This window comes from Sorex fumeus, unplaced genomic scaffold, assembly GCF_029834395.1.
Source record: "Sorex fumeus unplaced genomic scaffold, SorFum_2.1 ptg000128l, whole genome shotgun sequence".
NCBI lineage: Eukaryota > Metazoa > Chordata > Mammalia > Eulipotyphla > Soricidae > Sorex > Sorex fumeus.
In genome coordinates this window covers 30,109,897-30,135,947 of record NW_026606185.1, presented here as the reverse complement: position 1 = coordinate 30,135,947, position 26,051 = coordinate 30,109,897, and the positions used below count along the sequence as shown (strand labels likewise).

The 26,051-nt window shown below is 39.6% G+C and overlaps 1 protein-coding gene across 3 annotated transcripts; it reads left to right on the top strand.

The window, feature by feature from the left end:
• The first annotated feature begins 1,109 nt into the window (after positions 1–1,109).
• Positions 1,110–11,266, top strand: AQP4 (aquaporin 4). 3 transcript variants are annotated; one of them, XM_056137936.1, is made up of 5 exons: positions 1,110–1,247; positions 4,119–4,533; positions 6,151–6,315; positions 6,606–6,686; positions 10,708–11,266. In XM_056137936.1, exons 1-5 carry the CDS (start codon positions 1,216–1,218, stop codon positions 10,984–10,986), a joined length of 972 nt encoding a protein of 323 aa, XP_055993911.1. In that variant the 5' UTR covers positions 1,110–1,215; the 3' UTR covers positions 10,987–11,266. The 3 variants fall into 3 exon arrangements, with proteins under 3 accessions (XP_055993911.1, XP_055993912.1, XP_055993913.1); XM_056137937.1 differs by lacking the exon at positions 1,110–1,247 and adding an exon at positions 2,335–2,430; XM_056137938.1 differs by lacking the exon at positions 1,110–1,247 and adding an exon at positions 3,565–3,606 and having other exon boundaries at positions 4,123–4,533.
• Positions 11,267–26,051: the final 14,785 nt, after the last annotated feature.

Here is a 26,051-nt window from a genome sequence, read left to right as displayed (position 1 = left end):
CTTTGTTGTTACTGTGTCTGGCATATCAAATACTCTCGGTAGCTTGCCGGGCTCTCCGAGAGGGGCGGAGGAATCGAACTCGGGTCGGCCATGTTGGCTGCTTGTAAGGCGAACGCCCTACCGCTGTGCTATCACTAAATTATTATAAAATGACAGGCCACTTAGGTACCAGTAGTGACAAAGTATCATAAAGGAAGGATTGTGATTATTCTAATTCTATGTGCCTGAGTTCCATTTAAGGAAAAGAAATCGATGGGATGGTAAAGCAGACAGCTAATGCTCAGACCTTTCAGAATTCACCCAACTCCCTGGTTGGGGATGTCTTTAGAAGCAGGCACTCTGCAGTTACAATGGAACCCACATTGAGAAGAGCCGTCCTTTCCATTTAATATCCTGTTGTCTTGATTTTGAAATTTAAAAAAAATTAACAAGTTTTGTACTTGTTTTGTGCTGCACCCCCAAAATTATGGGCTTGTCCTATATTTTTACATGTTTTGGGATTTATGAATTTTCCTCTAGTTCCACCCCCAAAATTATGGGCTTGTCCTAGATTTTTACATGTTTTGGGATTTATGAATTTTCCTCTAGTTCCCAACCATTTTGTCAGCACCCAAATCTTTTTTTTTTTTTTTTTTTGCTACTTCTTACTAGTAGGACAGTTGGGAGAACCCACCCTGGCGCGGGGGGGGGTTATTTCCTTCCATTCCTTATTTCTCATTCTCCAAGTCATGCTGCCCACACTACCAGCACACCTGTTCTTATCAAGTGTGCTTAAAATGACAGAGTGAAAGCTTCCACTAGAACTTATTGACTTCACAAAAACAAATGCCCTGCAGCCTAGATCCAAATTCACCTCCTTGCTGGCTAACAGGGATTCCGTATTCTGAGAGTTTCCCAGCTTCAACAAAACCCAATGCGAGAAACTCCCAGCTATTCATTGTGGGAGGAAGAACACAAAGATTTGGACAAATCCTCACTCAGCTGAAGGAAACAAAAATGCGAACAAACTCGTGTTCCTGAAATGCCCTGTATCTATAATGATCAGGTAGAGGAAAGTTATTTCAAGTTCAAATATAACAGCGATTGCCACATGGTGCAGAATCTTTCCACCCCTAGACTCCAAAAACCCAATCAGACAAGTGGCAGTAATCTGACTCCCTGCAAGGCCCTGGGAGCTGGGGCCAGCATGCAAGCTGCACTCTGGCCAGGGAAGGCATGAGTGACAGACCCGCAGCCAGGCGGTGGGGGTAAGTTCTTCTCTGCCTTAAGGGAACAATGCTCAGGGCTAAAAGATGAAATGTAGCTTTCTTTTATTGCAGTTATTGGGGAACTCTTCACCAGGATGTTCTTGGGAGGAAATCAGAGGGCAGATGGGTGGTTGTTTGCGTCCTGGCTACAGATTCCTTCCAGAGGCTCAGAAGAGGTGGGAAAGGGGATGCTTCTGAGCAAAATCCTCCAGATTTGGAGCCCTGTGAAGGCACAGGAAAATTCTGCTCCCAAGATAAATCTCCGCACAATACTTTTCATTCGAAAAACTGCTCGCCAGGGGCTCAGCTGTGCAGAAGTATATCAAACTGGGTGTTCAACGATGAGGAAGTAATGCGGGCAGTTCAGTCAGAACCGGTCACATCAAAAACCTCCCTTTGCTCTGGGTCCAAAGAAGCCAAACAAAGGGTGCTACACCATTCCCAGGGAGTGTGAGGCTGGAGACAACTCGGGATTGTTAGGGCCGGTGTGTGTGTGTGTGTGTGTGTGTGTGTGTGTACGTGTGTGTGAGTGTGCATGTGTGTGTGAGTGAGTGTACGTGTGTGTGTGAGTGTACATGTGTGTGTGAGTGAGTGTACGTGTGTGTGAGTGTACATGTGTGTGTGCGTGAGTGTACGTGTGTGTGTGTGTGTGTGTGTGGACACTGGAGTGAGCATTTATAAGATACATGAAAGCTGTAAGATACAGGAAACTTTCGGGTTCGCAGTTGGCTGAGGACTGATAGCACTCTGTTCTAAAAGATCAGGTCATGTGGATTTTCAAAAAATAAAATAGCTTCTGTGAGGAGTTTATTTACCTGTTGGAGGATTTTTGTGATTTGTGGCCACTTCTCTGGCTGATAAAAACTTGAAACCATGAGAGTATCTGAGTTTCTTAAAGTGAGGTCTCTGGAAAGGTAGACAGATGAAGGGAAGAATGCACAGCCAGGCAGAGACAGCAGGGGGGTGGGGAGAAGTGAGGGGAGAGGGAGTGCTGCCGCTGAGGTGGGGTCAGTGCCCAGGGCCCGCCTCTCCTCTGTGGGCCTGGGAGGGGCTGATACATCCTGCCGCCCCCCATCCCCCACCACCACCCAGCTTGGGTCTCTGGGGCTTGGCCCTCTCCTTCCTCCAGCTGAATCAGCCCCCAGGAGCCGCACCTGGGAGACAGGGCCACTGCAGGCTGCGGGTGAGTATCAGCTACCTCATTGCTTCTTTTTTCAATTTAGGAGTTTCTTTGCGTTTCTGCACCTCTGCCTCTGGGAGATTTCTAATCTCTCTCCCAGAGCACCAGCCCTGCCCCTCCCAAGTGCTGTTTTTGTCTCTTTTATTTTCTCTGCCTCTAGAGAGTGTGATGTCATTGTCCTCCCAGTTGGATTTTTGCATAATTACATGATTCACTTAAAGGCATTTACTTGGGCACTGGTCCCTAGAGCTCACTGTTCCTACCTGGTCATGGGCAGAAAAAGGGTTTCTCTTTCAAATTCTGGAGCGAAGCCTCCTCTCTAACCACGTGATGTCCTGAAATCTAGAGATTGTCCTGTTAGCCTTTTTGACATCGCCTTTTCCCCACTGCCCACCCAGAACCCACCCAGAACCCAGAACATGGGGCCTCATTTCCACAAGGAGGACAATGGCCTGGCCCTCTAAATGAGAACTCTGCGAGAGAAAAGCGGCTGACACTGGGGTGAAGACGTGGTTTGCCTGCCTCCTCTGAGTTCTGCTCAATGCTCCCCACGCTCCTTTGCACTTTCTATTATCCCAGGCAAAGGATAAGAGCAAAGGTCTTGAATAATGAGGTAGCCAGGGTAATTCGCCTCCTCCCCAGGGAATCCCAGCCAGGTCTTGCCAGAATAAGCCGGCAGGCTTTCATATCCTCCACCCCAACCCTCTGCAGCTCCAAAGATGTGCAGGCAGTAAGAGAAAAATAGGTTGGAGGACAAAAGCAGCTTACCCTCCTCAGGGCCTGCCTTGCTAAACACACACATGCTTGCTCCCAAATTGAAGCTTGAAAGGCCCATCCTATTGGGAACAGCTTTCCATCTAGCCCAAGCCCTGAGGACCCCGGTCACACCCTCTCTGCCCCCCCCCCCCCCCCCCGGACTCTTGCTGGCAGGGTTCAAGTCTCAGTTGCCTGTCTGTTCTAGTCTCTTCTCCTAGACACGAGTTCCACTCCCCACCCCCACCCCTACCCCCCATGGAAACACCCTTCTGGAAAGACAGACTTTAGCTTTCCTGCTTTCCTAGTAGGTCTTCCTTTAATCCATGTTCACCAGGAGAGAGGAGAGGGAGAATCACACAATGGCATTTTTTGGCAGGGAAGCTGGCCAAGTGTGCAAGCGTGAGCTTTGCATGGGCAAGATGTGTGAGATCCTGGGTTGGATCCCTGATGTCATATCCTCTCCTACTAACACCCATTCTGCCCCCCAAGTAACACTAGCCCAGATGGCATTTGGAGCATGTAGCAGAAAATTTTAAAAGGCTTCCCTTTTATATAGCATTATGCTTCCAACATAAATGGCAGATTAAAAACAAAGTCAACCAAACAAACAAAAATCCAATGGAACTTCTAACTTTCTCTGAGGGTGATAACTACAAGGTAACTCTATTTTCTTCTTAATTCTTTGATGTGTTTTCCTACTAAGAGAGAATTCATTGCAATTTTCCCTGAAACTGAGTGACTTGAATAGTACAGGAGACCAGAAGAATAATCTCTGACCATAGATTAAGGGGAAGTAAGGTTAAGGAACTTTTTCTAGAAGCGCTCTTTCTTCCTTGATGTGCTAGCAACCTTTGGGAACCTTCCCCTCAGAGCTTCCCCAGACCCTAAACCCTGCTTTGGAAGCTCCTGATGTCAGTCTGTCGTTTGCCTTTCAGTAAGTGCGGACCTTTGTGTACAAGAGAGGACATCATGGTAGCCTTCAAAGGGGTCTGGACTCAAGCTTTCTGGAAAGCGGTCACTGCAGAATTTCTGGCTATGCTGATTTTTGTCCTCCTCAGTCTGGGATCCACTATCAACTGGGGTGGCACAGAAAACCCCCTACCTGTGGACATGGTTCTCATCTCCCTTTGCTTTGGACTCAGCATAGCGACCATGGTGCAGTGCTTCGGCCACATCAGCGGTGGCCACATCAACCCCGCCGTGACAGTGGCCATGGTTTGCACCAGGAAGATCAGCATCGCCAAGTCCGTCTTCTACATCGCGGCCCAATGCCTGGGTGCCATCATCGGAGCAGGGATTCTCTACCTCGTCACGCCTCCCAGCGTCGTGGGGGGCTTGGGGGTGACCACGGTAGCGTCTTTAACTCTCATTCTCTAACTAAGATGCCAAGCTCCTTGCAGACTCACTAAATGACATCCAGGAGGCCTGAGACCCACAGTTGCTCATTCATGACCAAGGAATTTCTGATGATTCTTTAAAGGAGTGGAAGCTTTGAATTTCCACATTGAATGCATCCATGTGAAATCATAGTTTGCTACTGAGGGATTTAAGTATGATTCAGTCTAGGTGGTTTGAAAATTGTGTTGATTTTAGCCTTTTCTCCCCCTACTTTTTCCCTCTCCTTTTCTTCTCTCCCTCCTCTCTCTGACTTTCTCATTCCAATGACTATTACTATATATTTGGCTTAAGGCATTTTTATTGCAATTATTTGTTGGTTCACTAGCAGAAGAAACAATTTTGTTTCTTGTGTGTTCATGAGATTTAAAATGAGCCACATCAAGAGTCACACTGGAAAGAATAAATTGACATTTGATTCTTAGTTTTCTTGTTAGCTGATTAGGAATATACATTTGTTAGCTCAGCACCAAGGCTGATTAAAAAACCACACATAGTTTAAATTTTAATTGAAATATATAGTAATTAATTTAAACCTAATTGATCCATTGCCTTATAAAATTAGAAGATTCTCAAGAAACTCTTAGAAGTGGCGTATAGCAGTGGCATATTTTTTTCCTTAATAGAAAAAAAAATTCAACACAAACTCCTGTTTGATCATTGTTAGAACAATTAATTATCTGATATGACCCAAAAATGAGTGGAAATTTATACCTCCTTTTTTATTGTAATTTTTATTAGTGAAACACCATGAGGTACAGTTGTAGACTTACAAGTTTTTGTGCTTGGGTTGCAGTTATACAATGATCGAGTACCCATCCCTCCACTAGTGCCCATTCTCCACCACCAATGATCCCAGTATCCCTCCCCCAACCACCCCCATCTCACCCCACCTCTGTGGCTGGGCATTCCCTTTTGTTCTTTCTCTCCTTTTGGATGCTGTGGTTTGAAAAAGAGGCATTGAGTGGCAATCATGTTCTGTCTATAGCCTACTTTCAGCATGCATCTCCCATCCTGGGAGGATCCTCCCAACCCCCTTTATTTAGTGCTCCCTTTTCTATCTGAGCTGCCATTTCCCTTAGGATGTGTTGCTGGCGTCCAAGCCATGGTACTGGTACTTATCTTGACTATTCTTGGGTATTAGTCTCCTATTTTGTTACTTTATGTTCCCCAGATGAATGCAATCTTTCTATGTATGTCCCTCTCTTTCTGACTCATTTCACTTAGCATGATACTTTCCATGTAGTACCACTTGTATGTAACTTTCATGACTTCATCTTTTCTAACAGCTACATAGTACTCCATTGTGTAGATGTACCAACGTTTCTTTAACTAGTCATCTGTTCTTGGGCACTCTATTCCTCCTTTTTTTGAGGGGTTAGGGATATTATTTATGGTGGGACCTCAGTGCATGCCAGCATGAACCCTGTCCGATTAGTCTTCAAAGACTCAAATTAGCCATCTTTTTTACAAAGATAAAATATGCCTTTCACCATGCTATGTTATCACAGAATATGTACTTGCACTTAATCTGAATGTACATGTTCAAATGGAATATTTTTCTCTTTCTAGGTTCATGGAAATCTTACGGCTGGTCATGGTCTCCTGGTAGAGTTGATAATCACATTTCAGTTGGTATTTACTATTTTTGCCAGCTGTGATTCCAAACGGACTGATGTCACTGGTTCAATAGCTTTAGCAATTGGATTCTCTGTTGCAATTGGACATTTATTTGCAGTAAGTCTCTAAGTCCATTTAAATAATTGATGCAGTTTTTTTTTATCCTCACCCTAGAGTTGGCCTGAAGATTGTTACATCTCTAATTTTTTAGTAATAGTCAGCTAGTCCATCCACTTTAGATTATTATTTTGTTAACTGGGTGATAAGAATATTGATGTGGCTGCTTACAACTTGATGGTTCCTCAGTTCTTTGGTTAGTTACCATTCAAAGGCAGAGCATTGCAATGGATGTACTTGTAAATAGCACTATTTCGGAAAAGTCTGAAGCTGTTTTCTCTTCCCTATAGATCAATTACACTGGTGCCAGCATGAACCCTGCCCGATCCTTTGGACCTGCAGTTATCATGGGAAATTGGGAAAATCATTGGGTAACCATCATGTTGATATTTCCTGTTTCCCTATAGTTGACAATTATCCATGAAGCTCTTTTTTTTATTTTTCATTATTTTACTCAATACTTTCTCTTGCTTCTTCCCAACCTTGACCTCCCACTTTATTACATCTTTCATAAAGACTAAGGAAAGAGTAGCACAAATCTGCTGTGAAACATTTCATCCTGTATCTGTACTGGGTCTTCAATTATAGTCTCTTTTTTTCTAAGCACTGCTCTGGGCACTGTATCTTACAGGCTGCTGCAGAATATATTGTACATAGAGGGTGCCTCTGTGAAACAAGTGAAAATCAGGATAGTGTAGTGTATATAGAGTTTAAATAACTAAAAGCAGAGATTCCCTGGCAATAGCAGAAAATACAATTCTTAAAAAGAAAAAAAGAAAGAAAGAAAGAAAGAAAGAAAGAAAGAAAGAAATGCTAAAAAGCACTGACCATAGCAGAAATATTTACCTTTTGGTTTAAAAATGCATGAACCCAATTAATAATATGTGAGTTGGAAGCATTTGCGCTACAGATGGTGAGGAATAAATGGTGCAAATGTTAATGCTATTATCACCATAACCATAGCTGGGGAAATTAATGACTTTCAGGAAAGATACATTTTTTCAGTCTCATGCCTAACATACTTATTAATGTAGGAGCAATGCTTCCAGAGAGAAATGGTAGCCATTTTAAATATCACAATCAATTTTACTTCACTTGTTTCTTACAAAAACAAATTTATATCCCTTAAATGAATAATATAGCAATACTGAAAGCCACTCACACTAATAGACAACAACTAATAAAAATATGAGACATATGGAACCCAGCTTCAAATGGGGCTAGCATTGATATTTATAAACTGAAAATGCTATTTAACTTTCCTTTTTAATTCATGAATATAGCAGAATATGTCACTTGTCTTTTAATCTCATGAATACAGCCATTTTTGAATCAGTCACATCCATTCAATAATGGGTGCTAACATAAATAAGAAAAACTGAACCGCTGTCTGTGCAGCACATATAAGAAAAGCATACAAAGGTGTTTTACTCTATTGGTTTGGGTTTTTTGTTTTGTTTTGTTTTGGGGGTCCATAGCAGCTGGTTCTCAGAGCTTACTCCTGGTCCTGTTTGAGGGTCCATAGCAGCTGGTTCTCAGAGCTTACTCCTGGTCCTGAGCTCAGGAATTGCACCTCGTAAGCTCAGGGGACCATGTGGGTTGAAAGGGATAGAACCCAGGTTGGGAGCATACAAAGCAAGCACCCTACCACTGTACTATATTGCTCTAGTCCCTAAAAAACATGCTAAGTCTTTGAAAGTAATCTGCACCAGGCTGGAGAGATAGTACAGCCAGTAGGTTGTTTGCCTTGCCTTGCATGTATCCCACCCAGGTTCAATTTCTAGCATCCCACCAACATGAGAATGATCACTTTGCTAATGGTATTTCCATTTGTATTTCAAACTGTTTTCCATATTAGTTAGAATGAAAATGTTCAATGGGAAATATGGGTCTTGTGACAAAGGCAAAGTTCATTCAACTAGTAAATTTAAAATATTTTATAATTAAAATTTTAAAAAATCACTACTTTCAGTATAAATTCTGAGGACTTTAAAATGTGCACAAAAACATTTGTTTATTAATTGTCTATTGATTGTGGCAAAATAGTAAAATTTTAAAGAGTATAAAATACTTAACTTTTACCAACTGAGCCAAGTTTCTTATTATAGCGAACAATCTAAATAAAATTGATTGTCCATTTTATAACAATGGTGTGTGAAATTTAGAACTAGTTTTAAGTGTATTTATTTATGGATAAACTGACAGACTGAAATATTAATGGTGAATTTTTGGTAAAGTGAACATTCTTTTAGTTTTCTTTAGACTTTTCTGTATTTTTCTAAATGTTAGCAATAAAAATCCTTCATGGTTTTAAAATTTAAAATTTGCTATAAAGTGGACTAGGTCTTCATTTTGGAATAGCAACTTGAAAGTTACATTTCTTTATCTCTGAGTACATGTAGCTAACCATATTCTTCACAGTTGTTTTGGGAAACTATAGTAATAATATAGCAGTTCCTCTTCTCCTTTGTGGAATCTAAGGAGATCTTACAAAAGGAACAAGAGCAAAGGCGTTTAGGGAAAAGGGCAGGAGAAGGTAAACTCTCACATGGTCTCTTTCATGTTCGAGATAAGGAGTTGGTACTTGCAGCCGATCTCCCCAGTTTCCCTCTTCAGTGTTTGTGCTAAGTCTTAGCTTAAAGTTTGGTTTTTCTTTAAATTTCACAGTGAGGATATTAAGGGAAATTACCTTCTAGTGAGTGTTTGAAGCCAGAAGCATTCAGAATACTTGCTTCAAATAAAGAGTACTTCAGCATGAAAGTGCAGAGTTCAAAAGACAGGCTTGAAGTCAGACAAACCTGAAATTCTAGCTCAACTCATGTTGAGCATGACGAAGTTTCTTACTCTCTCAGAGCATCAATACTCCTAAAATGAGGGCAATATTAATATGTGTTGCAAGGATTATTGTTGGAATTAAATAATACCCCCCAAAATTGTTTTTAAAAAACAGCCAGCACAGAAAATATGCTCGATGAACAGTTTCTGTTGCCCAAGTGAATCAGATGACACAGAAAATATGCTCGATGAACAGTTTCTGTTGCCCAAGTGAATCAGATGAATGGATGTCTAATAATCTGTAGCTTAAATGTACTCCAAGATAAATGCAGAGTTTATCCATACTCACAACTGATTTTATTCTAGATTCATAAGTGAAAAGGTTTTCATTTATTGAATGAATTGATCATCCTCAAATAAGCTTCATTCAAAAGCCCCAGGCAGGTATTGTTGTTTCCACTAAGTCACTATTCTAAGAAATCAGGACAATAATGCACACTGTAAGAAGAATAATGAATAAGCCAGGAGAGTTTCCCCTAAGTCACATCTCAAAATTTTAGAGAAGAAAAACATGAAATATAAGGTATGCACTGATATGGTTGCATGCCTCTTTAAAATGTCTAGGAAACACAAAGTAGATTACTGTGAAACTGAACTTCTTAAGTACTTTATACATGCTAGTTCAATGAGATTTGTATTAATGTAATTAATATATTTCCCATATTGTAAGAAATTATAGCTAAGGAAGTTGATGCAAGCACAAAATTGTTAGGGGATGGAGTTGGGATTCATTTTTCATGCTCTAGTGCATCACTAAAATTCCAGATGATCACATCTGTACCATGACCATAGTAATTCAGAAAACTCAATGTCAGATTACAATTTAAAAAAAATAAGTACTAGCTATTAATTCTTTTTTTCTTTCCCTTTATTTCAATTAAAGAATTTTTAGTGTCTGATTAATTTCGTAAGCATCAATTTCTTTAAAGATGATCAAAAAATGGGAAGAATATGATTTGAAAAGGCAGGCAAAAATAGTATTTTCTTTTTTTCTATCAAATGTTATTTAACAAACTGAATCTCTGATATGGATTTGATGGGTCTCTTTCTTTTTATGTTTGCTCTTTCCCTTCCACCTCCTTTCATTGGTGTGATGATAAGAGTTGGGAGTACATATGATTGTTTGTGCTGCTTGTTCACTCAGCCACAATGCTCAGCAGTGATCACACATCTTCAGTTGTAGTATTTGCACAAATGCCCACTGGGGTCTCCTTAGTTGTGATACTCAAGAACATTCTAGTTGTAGTGCTCTCTAGGGTTCATATTCCTGGTTTTGGTGCTCGTCAGGAGTCCCAAACAGTAGAGCTGCAGGGACCTCACTTGGTGCATATGAGAGGCTCCAGGGGTGGAACTCAAAGCCTTGTGCTTACAAGGCAGCTGCTTCTGTCACTGAAATCTGGCCCAGATGATGATGCATTTCCTTACTTTATTTCCAGTTTTCCATTTTCAAAAGCATAGAATGTGTGCTGTCCCAATTGAACTCAACTACATTCTGTACTTGTGAGTTGTTCAGTACTTTCTTTGCTTATCCTCTACTTGATTCTCTCTTTCTCTCAGATATATTGGGTTGGACCAATCATAGGAGCTGTGCTTGCCGGTGGCCTTTATGAATATGTCTTCTGTCCAGATGTTGAACTCAAGCGTCGTTTTAAAGAAGCTTTCAGCAAAGCTGCCCAGCAAACAAAAGGGAGCTACATGGAGGTGGAGGACAATAGGAGTCAGGTAGAGACTGATGACTTGATTCTAAAACCTGGACTGATGCACGTGATTGACATTGATCGGGGTGAGGAGAAGAAGGGGAAAGACCCATCGGGAGAGGTGTTGTCCTCAGTATGACTAGAAGACAGCACTGAAAACAGACAAGAGCCCTTCCAGCCATCCTCAGATTTCCTTCCACCCATTAAGGAAACAGATTTGCTATGAATGAGACATGTGCAGGTTTATTGTTTCTCATGATATTGCTCAGCCTAAACCACAAATAAGTCCTTATTTACCAAGGGAAAGGAAGAAACTTATTGCAAATTCTAAATCTAAAAGACAAATCTTCTCAAAGTGTCCCCCTAAAGATTGTATCTATCCATCCTATGTAGTTGCTGTTCACTGGTAACTAAATTGAAGCATGTACAAAGATTTGATTAAGTTTTAAGTTTTGCCTGACAGAACTTTTAGACCTACCTATCAAATTAACCATGCAACTGGTATTGTCCATTTTCATTCGAGTATTCATTAATCAGGTTCATCACTAGCAAAATACAGTGTGCCACAGAGTCAGGCGACATCCAAAAGAAGAAATGCGACAAGTTTTTAATGGTTAATCTCTTATTTAAATTATACCACAGTGAAAGAAGATCAATAAGAATGATTGTTAATGGTTTCCATTAATATTTGAAATACTGAACCTTTGATTCAAACTCCAATTCATGATATTCTTTTACCCTTCGGCTCCTAAGGCCTAGAAATTTGAGGAATGTTCAGAAACCTGTACATATATTAATTTCACTTATAAAATACCTAAATCATAAGAACACCTCGTGAGATTCACGACAGGTTCAAAATATCTTATGAGCATAAGGGGAAAGTTACCATCATCAAAAAACCATAATAAAAAAAAGAAGTGTTTTGGTCTGTTTTCAGTGCATATCCTTGAATATATCATGTGAGGTTTTAAATGCCAGCATTTGATCACTAACTACTTAGCTTAGTTTTTTTAATTTATTGGCAAAATTTGGGTTTTGTTTATGTACAATTTTAGTTCTCTGTATTTAAACATTAGGTGAGGTAATTTGATCACAGGAAACCACTAGTTGAATGCTGACTTTTGTTGATTACTAAACTCATCCCTCTCTAGAAATTATAGATGGATCTTGCCCAGTCTTGATTTCTGCTATTCTCTTCCTTCTTATGTCATTCGTTGGGCATCTTTACTGTATGTGTAATGATTGTTTCACAGATTGAAAATGCAGGAGAGACAAGGAACAACATGGCTGAAGAATAAAAGGGTGAAGACATTTTAACACTATGTATTCAAAACTGACTCGATGACCAATCTTTTATTTGTAGAGATGTTTTATGAAACCCAACATATTTTTAAAGTATTTTCATTTGCATTGCTGACTTATTTATCTGTTAAAATGTTTGTTTGTTTGTTTGTACTACGTTGTCTTTAGTAATAGAATGACCTCTAGAAACCATAGAATATCTGTCATCTTCATCATTTAATCTAGATTTAATCTTAAACAAAGGTTTTAATAAAACCTCGTTATTCGGAGTGATTTGTAAATAGCTGATTATCAATGACTTTCTTCTCTCGAGTACAGTTCCAACTGAGTGTCATATTTTTATGCCCATAGCAGTTGTATATCTGTGACAGAGATAATGGACCACTAATAAACGCGATTCTCTATGGTGCTAGGAAGATGACATGCAAGGTTCCCAGAATCGTTTTACCACTGTTTATCCTGGGAGTGCCACCAGGAGGTTCTGGCAAGTACCTAAATCCCAAGCCCCCTTTTCAGAGCTGTGGCCACCTGCAGGTGACACAAGTTATGTTCTACTTGTGGCAGCACTTATAGAAACTAGGTTGCAAGTCCAAGGATGTTTTATGCTCATATTTTCCAATGTTTATACAATATACCATGAGCATCTTAGGATGGAAGGTTACTCAGTTCAGCAGATGTTGTCAATCACCAACAAATACATCAATTCAAAAATAGGTTGACATAGAAAGGTTAAACAGATTTTCTGAATCCTTAGAGTTTATTGGGTTATATTTTCTCTTAATCAACCATATATTTTACTTCTTTGCACTCACTTTTCTACTCACTTCCAGTTTGAGCATGCTATAAGTTAGAGCTTAAAATGAAAGCTATGTTTTTGTAGTTTGTTTTCAAATCTCTAGTAGAGTGTCTTGTATGTTGCATAGTAATGCATAGTAGGTTTTCCAAAGAAGTATATTAGTTAATAAATACTCACACATACATACACACACACAACATACACATGCACATATACAAATATATATATTATTTCATTGGGATTTTAGAGCACGTGTAATTTTTTTAATATTTATTCTGATTATTTTTAATAAACAATGTCTTCAAGGATTACTAAGGGGAGGCAATAGAAATGTAAAAACCATAAAGTGTATTTTTGCATCCAACTATTTTCCAGGCATGCAGTGAATGAAAGCTTTAGCACTTTTTTTCCTCTGCATATGAGACAACATATTTTGTATTTCACTCAAGGCTCTGCCAGTAAAAAGTAATGAAATTGTACCTTTCTAATGACATCTATGCAGCAGGGGTCTATTGCCTTGTGGATGGCACCAAATTATCCAAGTGTATTAGGAGGCGAGGGCTTTTTCCTTTAATCCCTTCTTATTAATGAAGTGCATCGTGCTGCTCCCAGGAGAGAGCTGCTGACAGATATCCAGAAAAGAGATCAGAGAGGAGAAACTGGAAGGACATAAATGAATTATACCCAGCCAGGAAACAATGCCAACCTTTTCTACCCTAAGGAAGAGTATAAGTGCCCCCAAATTATAAGGTATTTCCTACCCTGAAAGTATATATTTTGTAAAAAAAAAAATAATACAAAGGATAACAAGAGGCATTTTCAAACTTTTCCAAAGTTTCTTAATAATTTGGCGCCCAGAATTTGAATCTGTTTTTGTGGATGAGAATGAAATTTTCCTCAAATTTAAACTCTGGATAGATTCCCAAATTGAGGGTTCTTATGTTTTGTCTCTGGCACATGATGTTTTTTATAAGTTCTTTTACTTCTAACATCTGTCTCTTTTGTTAAACTAGTTCCTTATTGCCACTGCGCAATCTTAAAGATTTGACATGGAGACTAGAAATATTTAAGTAACACATGATGGAATGGCACTGTCTCATTAATTATTTGAGATATGATTCCGAGTAGCACAGAATATTGTTGGCAGCCATGAAACACTGCAAAACAATCAGGAAAATTTTAAAATAGAGCAGCAAATTCAGATGCTGAAATTAATCCTGACAAGGCCCTTTGTCACAGCATGTGCTACTATTCCCACGTGTTATAAACATTCGACAGAAATTGTCTTTGTAACAACAGAAAATGACAGTGGGAGCTCAACAGACAACCTTATGCATCAATATGAAGCTAATATAAATTCTCATCAAAAGCACTTTAGGATATGCAAATTCAAAATATTTTATACATGAAAGAAATTTTGTCTTTCCTTACATGTTTAGAGTATCAAAATTATTAGAAAGACATGGCCACTTGCTCTCTGAAAAGTATAATGTCACAAAACTCATCTGTATGACAAATCTTATGTGTTTGCATTTGATATGGAATTTTGCAGATCACCCCAAAATAGCTGTAGCTTTTCAACCCTATAATTCTCTTAAAAATTGCTAAGACATTTAATTCAGGACTCAAAACATTATGGCCACTCACTTTAACAAATGAATATTGGCCATGAAAATATATATCAAATAAATAATGTACAACATATTTAATGAACATTAATTTTAATTCCAGTTACAGTATTATCCATGTATGTGAAAATCCAAGAGCTAAAAACCGTACCTAATTTATATATATATATATATCATTGGAATTTATCTCTAGATTCTCTCAGGATTAATTAAAATATAATTTATGAAAAGACTTAAAGTTGTTCATCACTTTTATGACCCAAATCACAATAAAATTGCAATTTATGATAAACTTGTAAGTATAAACTGAACATATGGCTATATTCACAATTATTTATTAACTGAAATATTATTCCAATGTTAGAGCCAATATTAAGATTTTAACTGTAATGTCTAATATTTTGAATAATCTATTAAAATATTAGCATTGTAGTTGATTTTCAGGAATTATGTTGTATCTCTTATTACTAAGCTTGTGAAAATAAACTTTTTAATATTTCAATAAACATCTATTGCTTTTGATGGTATTTGAAATGTATTCAGAGTTATTTCTATTTAAGTCTTAGAAACATCCTCTAAAATGACCAAAAGGTTTCAATATTTAAGAATAATCAACATCAAATAAAATGATGGTGCGATCTACATAATAAGATATATTTTTGAGAACATGGAGATTATATACTGTGGTAGGCCCTAATGTAGTTTGTGTAAATTGTGTGTCTGTGAGCATAATTCTAAGTGTTCATATATACACAAAATAGACCATTGAATATTAACTATAATTATTGTGACTGTAAAAGTAAAGTCTTAAACAACTGTGATTCAAATGACTCTGATATTGTTAAGTAGATGATTCAACCTTGTGGCATTTGGCAGATTCTGACTACCCAGATGAAAAATGTAATCAGAGTGAATACTAGTTTATTCTTTTGGGTTCTTGGTTAGAGGAGCTCCTCAAATTTGAGAGGTTACAATATAGAACCTTGGGGAAGGATTTAGAACAATCCTTTTCATATTGTGCAGCCCATCAAATGAACGGTAAATGATACCTTGGGAGTCAGATGAATATGCACCTCTTTTACAGCACTTGTCCCTATGTAGTGACATTATTTGGGTAGGTCTCTATACTGGATCCTAAACTCCTTAGAGTATGAAAGGTCTAAAGCTATCTTATAGTCTATATCACCCACACTCAAAATTTTAGCACTAAGCTTGAAATTTCACTCAATATTTATCATGAGTGAAGATCTTAAGAAGTATCTTACAATCATTAGGAAACAGAACTACACCTCTGTTTAGTTGTCTTTTGCTGTTGTAAAGATGTGTGCTAATTAATTGAATTCTTATAGTTAAGAGGCTGAATTTGGCTCAAACACTGAAGAAATATAAAAAGGAAAATTCACAGAAACACTAATTGGATTTCTAAAATTTATACCTAATGTGTAGGCAACTAGACATGTTTTCATTGCTATATTTATACAATGGCCAGATGTTAGATGAAATTTATCTCAATGAGTATTTCAGCAAGAAAACTATTTTAACAAGCATGGATGCTAGAGATGTAAATGTCAGCCTGATTTTAGATAATTGTCGTCTTTGGGAAATGCCCAAAACAATATGTCACCTGAATTAATTCTTAACATTTTTTTTCCAGTTTTTTTCCCTCTCCCCTCCTCAGGTTTAAGCAGACATTGAGGATTCTAAAACTGGACTCAGTTCTGTTACCTCCCCATATCTCTAGAAAGCATAATAGTACTTTGTGCAGACTTCGTGCATGACACAGTAACACATGACTAGTGTTCAATAGATGCAGGTCAAAGGCTCATGGATGGGTGGGTGGGTGGATGGATGGATGGAAAAAAGTAAGTTTCAATCTCTGAAATGACCAAAGTTAATCTTTGAACTGATAGAAATTAGAGTCTATTTCTTTTTCCCTATGAGAATACTGAAGTCAGAATGATAGAGAAAAAGAAATTAGAATAATTTTCAATTATGAGTATACATGTGGGGCTTTGAAATTTATAAATATTAGTTCAATAACTTGATCTTCCAGATACATGATGAGGCAGAGAATTTGTATCATTCTTACTGTCAATTTTAGTATATTTTTGCGTTCGCCTTACACGCGGCCAACATGGCCGACCCGAGTTCGATTCCTCCGCCCCTCTCAGAGAGCCTGGCAAGCTACCGAGAGTATTCGATATGCCAGACACAGTAACAACAAAGTCTCCCATGGAGACGTTACTGGGCCCGCTCGAGCAAATCGACGATCAACGGGAGGGCCTTTACCTTTACCTTACTGTCAAAGATACGGAAATCAAGTGTGAAGGATGCTAAATTAATCAATAATATTCTTACTAATATAGCAAAAATTGAAACCATAGACAAATTCATCCCAGTTTTCTATATTATTCCCCTAAATCACATAATATTCTTTCATAATCTATCTGCTTACTTTACCATCAGTTGTATTTTCTTTTTTTTTTTTTAATTTATTTATTTATTGAATCACTGTGGGAAAGGTTACAAAGCTTTCAGGTTTAGGTCTCAGTCATGCAAATATCAAACACATTTCCCTTTACCAATACTTATTTTTTACCATGAAGAACCCCAATAAAACCCCACCCCCCACCCCTCCCAGTCCCTGTAAGGCAGATGAGTTCTAGTTAACACTCTATCTGCTTTGATTAGATTCATTGTTTCATTAAAAGATTCACCACTATTATTTAGAGTTTACCCCCCCCAAATCAGACATGCTGAAAAAGCATTGTGAAGTGATTTGCTTTCTACAGCTGGGTTCAAGAATTAAATGATGGTTTTGGATTTCTGCTATTTTACTTATTGACCCTGGAAGTATTTCTACTGAAAGTCAGATAGTTAAGAAATTGGTTTCTGTGCTCTGGATTCGTGGCCGTGCTGGAGAGCCGCTAGTGGGGGGCAACTGGTGGCCTCGGTAGGGTGTGAAGGGCGGACCAAAACGCCCCCCTTCCCATGAGGTTTTAGTCGCCCCCACACCCCCGGCTCATACCTGCTGTCCACAAGGCTCCCATGCGACCGCCATCCTTCTTTCCAGGGAGGAAAGGGCGAATGGGGCAACACCCTTTCCCCTCCGGACAGACATGATGGCCTGGATTAATGCATAGTCCTTTCACTTTTCTGCTCCAAGCTGCCGGGTTCTGCATTAAGTCCTTGTGCTTCTGGGGCCGTGGCTGTGCTGGAGAGCCGCTCACGGGGGGGGGGGGGGGGGCAACTGGTGACCTCGGTAGGGCATGAAGGACGGACCGGAACGCTCCCCTTCTCATGAGGTTTTAGTTGCCCCCACACCCCCGGCTCATACCTGCTGTCCACAGGGCTCCCGTGTGGCCGCCATCTTTCTTTCCAGAGGGAGGAGGGCAGAAGGGGGCAACACCCTTTCCCCTCCGGGCAGACATGATGGCCTGGATTGACGAATAGTCCTTTCACTTTTCTGCTCCAAGCTGCTGGGTTCTGCATTAAGTCCTTGTGCTTCTGGGGCTGTGGCTGTGCTGGAGAGCCGCTCGCGGGGGGCAACTGGTGACCTCGTAAGGGCATGAAGGACGGACCGGAACGCTCCCCTTCCCATGAGGTTTTAGTCGCCCCCACACCCCCGGCTCATACCTGCTGTCCACAAGGCTCCCATGCGGCCGCCATCCTTCTTTCCAGAGAAGAGAGGGCAAATGGGGCAACACCCTTTCCCCTCCGGGCAGACATGATGGCCTGGATTAACGCATAGTCCGTTCACTTTTCTGCTCCAAGCTGCTGGGTTCTGCATTAAGTCCTTGTGTTTCTGGGGCTGTGGCCGTGCTTCAAACTTAACTCTGATTTTCAGGGAGAAATGTTGGGTGGTTTACTTCCCATTGATCACTTTATATATAGAGAGATGTCGCGCAAAAGTCCTAGTTCCCGCATACTCGAGCTGTGCTGTAGAGGCTTCTGGTCACTGGGGTTCCATCTGGGGGAGGCGGGATGCGGTACCTACCCCATCTGGGACTTCCCAATGATCTCGGCTCTTTTTGGAACCTGTTTTTTTCTTTTTCTCCGGGAGCTGTGGGTCCCGCCCTCCATGTGGCCCTTCTCTTTGGCTGTATTTTCTTAATTGGTGAGATATTATTCTATCCATACGGGGCATGGTTCACATACAATATCGACAAAAAGCAATATATTAAATACTACAGGCCTGGAATAAATAATAATAAGGATTATAGAGCTTGAAAGAGATCTTTAAAATAATCTTTAAAATAAGAGAAACTACTGCAATACGTTTAGAATAAATTGACAATAAAAGTGTCTATTAATTTTTCTATAAGAATACATTTAAGAGACCATTATTTAAGACATTTTTAATTTGTTCCATAAAAAAAGATAGCTGGGGGCAAATCGCAAAATTTCTGATAAGCTCTTCTAAATTTTAAATGATAATACTAGTTCTTTTATTATTAAATACTCTGTACCAGACACATACTTTACACTTATGTATTTCTGTTTGTTTGGCTCTTGTGCCACACCCAACAGTGCTCAGAGTTTACTCCTGGCTCTGTGCTCAGGGATCACTCCTAGCGGGGTTCAGAGGACCACATGTAGAGTTGAGGATGGAACTGGAGTCAGCAGCATGCAAGGCAATTCCCTGTCCACTATACTATCTCTCGAGACCCTTACATATTCTTTTTTATAGACACCTTATAAAGTAAACATTACATTTATTCCCATTTTAATGGTGAGGAAAATGAAGTCTTGGGAGGCTAAGTGACTTTTTCAAAGTCAAACTCAGTGGCAAAAGTGGAATGTGAACCTTGGGGATTCTATTTATAGACTCTGAACCACTGCTTGATGTTGTCTCTGACTGCAGTACCTTGAATTTCCAATCAGTCCGACTTTCATTATCTGCTTTTTCCAAACCTTTGACTCTTTCATATCCAATAAAGATTGTAGTGCGTTTGAACCTCTTGGTTGTTCCCAACAATCTCTGGTTATCATTCTGACCACCTCTAAAGGAGGATTTAAGTGTTCAAGTGCAAATGCCACATAGATAAATTTTAGGTAAATTTACAGTATATTTTTAAAGGAACTTTGAATGGCCAAGAAAACACAGGATCTGACAGAGTTAGTGAACAGATACACGACAGAAGGCACTCATGCACTTAACCTTCCCACTTTCTAAACTAAAATTTCCTTTTGGACTTTCTTTTTTATTTTTATTTTTTAAATTTTTGAGTCACAACCAATAAAGGTCAGGGGTTACTCCTGGCTCTGCACTCAGGAATCACTCCTGGCATTGCTCAGGGGACCATATGGGATGCCAGGGATTGAACCTGGAGGGCTTGCACGGCAAATGCCCTCCCCACTGTACTATCACTCTGGCACCGCTTGTTGGACTTTAATTTACTGAATTTGACCATTTCTCTTTGTCGTTTGATAACTAATGTGGATTTTAATTTCCTTTTTTTAAACCTATTAATTACTCAATCCATATATGTTTCCATTATGTATTTTGTTCAGGTATCTGTAGAAATTTTTAATAAATTACACATTTATTAAAAATGTTATTTAAACAAAAAAGTATTGAAGAAATAAATAACATGTTTCTGGGCAATAATTTGAACCAGTATGTGATTAGTATGTGACCCTAGAATACCTATAAAGATTAAGGAAGGGCTACATTTCTGCAAAATGAAATAAATTTTAGATTATGAATACTTTCTTTTCAAATTTTCACCAAAATATTGCTTTGAGTGGATCAAGTTGTTACAATGTAACAATAGTAAAGTAAAGTAAAGTAAAGTAAAGGCCCTCCCATTGATCGTCGATTTGCTCGAGCGGGCCCAGTAATGTCTCCATTGGAGACTTTGTTGTTACTGTGTCTGGCATATCGAATACTCTCGGTAGCTTGCCAGGCTCTCCGAGAGGGGCGGAGGAATCGAACTCGGGTCGGCCATGTTGGCCGCTTGTAAGGCGAACGCCCTACCCGCTGTGCTATCGCCTTTCCTCTAGTAATAACTAAAGAAAAAAATATTTCATTTCTGAAATAGAACTACATAATACTAGTATCTCCCTATTTCCAAACTAAGAATTGTAACCAAATTTCCCAAATACTTTAATCCAGGTTTTCAAAAGGAAAGAAACCTTCAAAAATATACAGATTGGGAGCAGAGAGATGGTTCAATGGGCCAGAGTTCATTTTGGAATTCAGGAAGTCTGGATTTGAAACCCAGTCAGTACTTATGACCCCCGAAAGCACCTAGCTGGGCATTGAGAATTGGGATAATATATCCCCCTCAAAAAAATGGAATGAAAATGAAGGAACATAGAGATACTAGAACAGATGGGGACTTGCCTTGTATGAGACTGAACCAGAGGTCATCTTCAGTACCTCATATGGTCCCCTGAGCCCCTCCAGGAGTGATCCCTGAGTGCAGAGGCAGGAGTAAGAGCTGAGCACTACCAAATATGCCTCCCACCCCCCCCACCACATCCCCAAAATAGAGTGAGACAAAGAGAGACAGACATACATATACCATCAGTGTGGGAAATTTTATTTATGGACAAAGGATGTACTTTTTTTTTATCCCAGAGGGGAAAGAAAAGGGCAGAAGCAGTGGGGAGGGAAGGGCAGAACACCATTAGGAAGCAGGAAGTAGGTGAGTTCCTGGTCCCACTCCCACACATGCCCTTGCTGATTCCCAGAGCCGCAGCTGCCTTGTGCAGATGACAATCCCTATGCTAAGTCAGTGTGTTCTGCATCCTATACAGTAATTGGTGCTCTAAAGAGAACTGGATTGCATTGTCTTCAGCAGAGCCCTCGTTTTAAATGGTAACAGTATCAGGCTATAGGAAATAGACTAATTCATGATATCAAAAGACTCACTGAACCTGGGTTTTTATTTATTTATTCTTTTTTTATTTTTTATTAGTGAATCACCATGAGGTACAGTTACAGATTTACATATTTTCATGCTTGTGTTTCAGTCATATAATGCTGAGTACCCATCTCTCCCCCAGTGCCCACCCTCCACCACCAATGATCCCAGCATCTCTCCAACCGCCCACCCCATCCAACCGCTCCCCACCCATCACCTCCCACACATCCTGCCTCTGCATCAGGGCATTCCCTTTAGTTCTCTCTCTCCCTTTGGTTGTTGTGGTTTACAATAGAGGTATTGAGTGGCCATCCTGTTTGATCTATAGTCTGCTTTCAGCACGCCTCTCCCGTCTCGCGCAGGTCCTTCAACCACACTTACTTGGTGTTCCCTTCTCTATCTGAGCTGCCCTTTCCCCCAGCATGTGACACCGGCTTCCAAGCTGTGGAGCAAACCTTCTGGTACTTATCTCTACTATTCTTGGGTGTAAGTCTCCCATTCTGTTACTTTATAGTCCACAGATGAGTGCAATCTTTCTACGCCTGTCTCTCTCTTTCTGATTCATTTCACTTAGCATGATACTTTCCATGTTGATCCACTTATATGCAAAGTTCATGACTTCATCTTTTCTAACAGCTGCATATATTCCATTGTGTAGATGTACCAGAGTTTCTTTAGCCAGTCATCTGTTCTCAGGCACTCAAAATTTTTCCAGATTCTGCCTATTGTAAACAGTGCTGCAATGAACAGACAAGTGCAGATGTCATTTTGACTATACTTTTTTGCCTCTCCGGGATATATTCACAGAAGTGGTATTACTGGGTCAAATGGGACCCCAATTTCTAATTTTTTGAGAAGCGTCCATACTATTTTCTAAAAGGGTTGAACAGTCGGCATTCCCACCAGCAGTGAAGCAGAGTCCCTTTCTCCCCACATCCATGCCAACACTGGTTGCTTTTGTTCTTTTGGATGTGGGCCAGTCTCTGTGGTGTGAGGAGGTATCTCATAGTTGTTTTGATCTGCATCTCCCTGATAATTAGTGATGAAGAGCATTTTTCCATGTGCCTTTTGGCCATTCATATTTCTTCCTTGAGAAAGTTTCTTGAACCTGGATTTTTTTAAAGAGATACCCCATGCAGCAGGCTATCCCTCCTCTCTGAAAACTTAGCCACTCAATTTTATTTCCTGGAGCCAGAGAACTGCTTCAAAGGGCTGGAGAACATACCTGGCATGCACAAGGCCCTGGATTCTATCCCAGCCCTGCAAAGCCTCACAAGCACCACCAGGTGCAGCCCCAGTGGATCCCAGCCTCAACGGGGCAGCCAGTAAATACATAAATCAATAGTAGCTCTTCAGCAAAGAAAAAATTCTTGTCAAAAACCCCATTATCTCTCCTGGAAATGATTTGCCAGATGCCACTCCTTCCAGGTTTCAGTCTCAAATCTTATAACAAAGGATGCAAGCTTTATGTGTTCGTTTGCTGGTTCCATGAGCCAGTCTTCTGGAAGCAATCGCAGGAGAAATGAAGAATGAGAGCAACTGGGATTTCTCTGGTGGCCTGCAGTGAGAAGAGTTGAGAAAAACTGATAGAGATTATTCAGCCCTGTGGTGTTGGTACATTGTGGTTAAATCATTCATATTCTTTGAACTCTAATAACAAATTCTCATCAAACAATGATGACATTTTCAGTTCATCAAAGTTTAATCACAAGACTATTGTAATTCTGATTTTCTTCACCTCTGTTCAAATGAAAAGTAATTGTCAGGCGTTACTTTAATTCTAACCATCACATGTCTTCTTGCATGTTCTTCCTTATGGTAGCACAGTATTGTTTTGTTCTCAAAAAAGCATTTCATTGTTCCTGTATTCAAGCGGTCTTCAAAGAACGTTGACACCTGCTTATAAAAGTACACTTAAAGTCCATTTTAAAACCATATGAGAAGGAAAAGATAACACAAGTGGTAGACAGCATAGGAGAGCAAGTACAAGGTCCTGAGTTCAACCCCCAGCTCTTCTTGATCCCCAAGCACTGCCCTGTGTAGCCCCAGCTGTCCCCAGCACCAGTACTGCTGGGCTCTACTGAGAGAGACTCGGTATAGTAAATGAATAAAAGTAATAATCATTTCCCTCGTAGGTCTGGTTTTTATTTTTTCATTTCTTGGGATTCTTGCCCCTAAGCACTCCTCACCTCACAGGCATTCCTCCGGAAGAGCTCACAGGATGCATTCAATTCCCTGGCACTGGGATCAGCTACCTGGCCTGGGGATATTACAGACTTTAAGAGGACTGCAGCCTAAGTCTTTGTCCTGCAGCATCTAAACTGATGTCCTGAACAAGCAGGCTCAGCCTTGGGCAGCATCACAGCAGTATTACTCTTAGTCTCAAGATTGCTCACGTGGGGGCCAGAGCAATAGCACAGCCATAGCACAGCAGATAGGGTGTTTGCTTTGCAAGCTGCTGACCCAGGTTCTATTCCCAGCATTTCATATAGTCCCCTGAGTACTGCCAGGAGTAATCCTGAGTGCAAAGCCAGGAGTAACCCCTGTGCATAGCTGGGAGTGACCCAAAAAGCAAAAAAAAAGATTGCCCACGGAAGAAGAGTTAGACCCCAAGCCAAAGTGACCTCCATTCCCAAGTTGCACAGGTCCCCACCCACTAGTTCAAAAGACCTTGTTAAGGGTAAGGAATTTTCAGAACCATCTTCAGAACCTGTAGATGCCTGTCATGACACTCAGAAAAATCTCAGCAGGGTCCAGAGAGATAACAAAACAGGTAAGGTGTTTGTCTTGCACACAGATGACCCAGTTTCCATCCCAGCACCCCAAGCCTACGAGAAATGATCCCTGAATACAAAGAGAGTAGTAAGCCCTAAATACAGCCAGGTATAGTCCCAAACCAAAAACAAAAGAAAATAAAAATGTTAGCAGTCTATCAGCATCTAGAGTTTGATGAATGAATGTATGAATGAATGAGTGAGTAAACTGGCTATTCTGCACTGTGCTGTTTACAAGACAAATGGTTAGTAATTATTTTTTCTCTCTAAACAGCAGATATACATATTTGTTTGTTTGTTTCAATTTGCAAAAAGAGCAGAAACACTTGAAACAAGTGAAGACATTTAAAAATTATCTTTTTCAGAGATAGTACAAAGAGCTAGAAACTTCATATGCAGGAGGACTGGATTTTATCCCGAGTATCCATGGTCTCCTGAGAACTGCCAAGAACAACCTTTGAGCACAGATCAGGGAGTGACCAGAGTCCAGATATAGCCAAAAAAACAAACTAAAAAAAATAAAAACTCTTTTTTTAAAAAAAGATTTTAGTGTATAGTTGGTATCATTCTACTTCTAATAGTTTCAGGTATTGTCCTTAATAAGACAACAAATGTGTCTCTCATTACCTCAAATGAGAGATGCTCTAACACCACAATTCAGGGAAAGTCTCTTTATATCATTTCAAAGAAGAAATAAAAACTAAAGGACCGTAAAATTAAGTGATCCATTTGTTTAAGCCATGTGAAATAATAAAAGCAAGAAAATTACATTCTGTTCTAAATTCTATGGTTCTGTGACATGAGAAGTGGAAAATAACTTGGACTTTTTAAATTCTTCCAGCAAAAACTTTGTAATTTCTAGTTACAAGCATGTGGAACATATTATATTAGAATTTATGCACTGAATCATACCTGTAATAATACCAAATTTGCTTTTAGTTATTCAAGAAGGAATGGAGAAATTTATACAGATCTCTAGAGAAAATTTCAGATCACATCTGACATACATTGCCTAAAATATGTTTTGTTTCTAAGCTATAATGAAACTCATGAATTTATTATGTGTATCACCACCTGCTTCCCAAAAGGAGTTGAGGAAATTTTCATTTTTTCCCAAAGATATCCATGTATACAGGATAAATATTAGAAGTAATAAATGCAATATAATGATGCTTATAAAGAGTCAAAGACAAAATATTTGTAAGGCTTAAGCACAAATTTTAGCTCTGGAATTTCTGATATCAAGTCAAAAGACTGATATCAAGTTTAATGGCCCATGTTAAATCTGTCACCATTTAGCAGAATAAAATAGCCACTCTTCAAGAATTACTGTTTTAGTGGAATAACTTACATATGCATCCTTATAGTATAACAGCAAACATCCACTGATGGCCTCTTATGTGACAGGAATTCTCCTAAGTGCTTTATATGTACTGATCACTTAATTGTCATAATGACACTACAGGATACATTATGATTCCTACTTTACAGGTTAGAAAACAAAGGCATTAAGAGAGAACTTTCATGGTTACAGCTGGCGGAAAAAGCAGCCATATTCCAGACCCTCCAGAGTGCCCGTGCCTGATTGCCACGTTGCATAAAATCTTCATCAAGGGCTGCCCAGATGACCTCGAAGGTCTCCATTTCTAAATCAACATTCAGTTGAAGCCAGGGGCATAATATTGAATTTAATGAAGGCATTTGCACTATTAAAACTTGGCTAATAGAACTATTGGAACTTAGCTAAAGACATACAAATTATTCATTTCTCAATATACTATAGGAGCAGGGAATAGGAAACTGAAAGGTATGAGAATCATGATTATAACTCA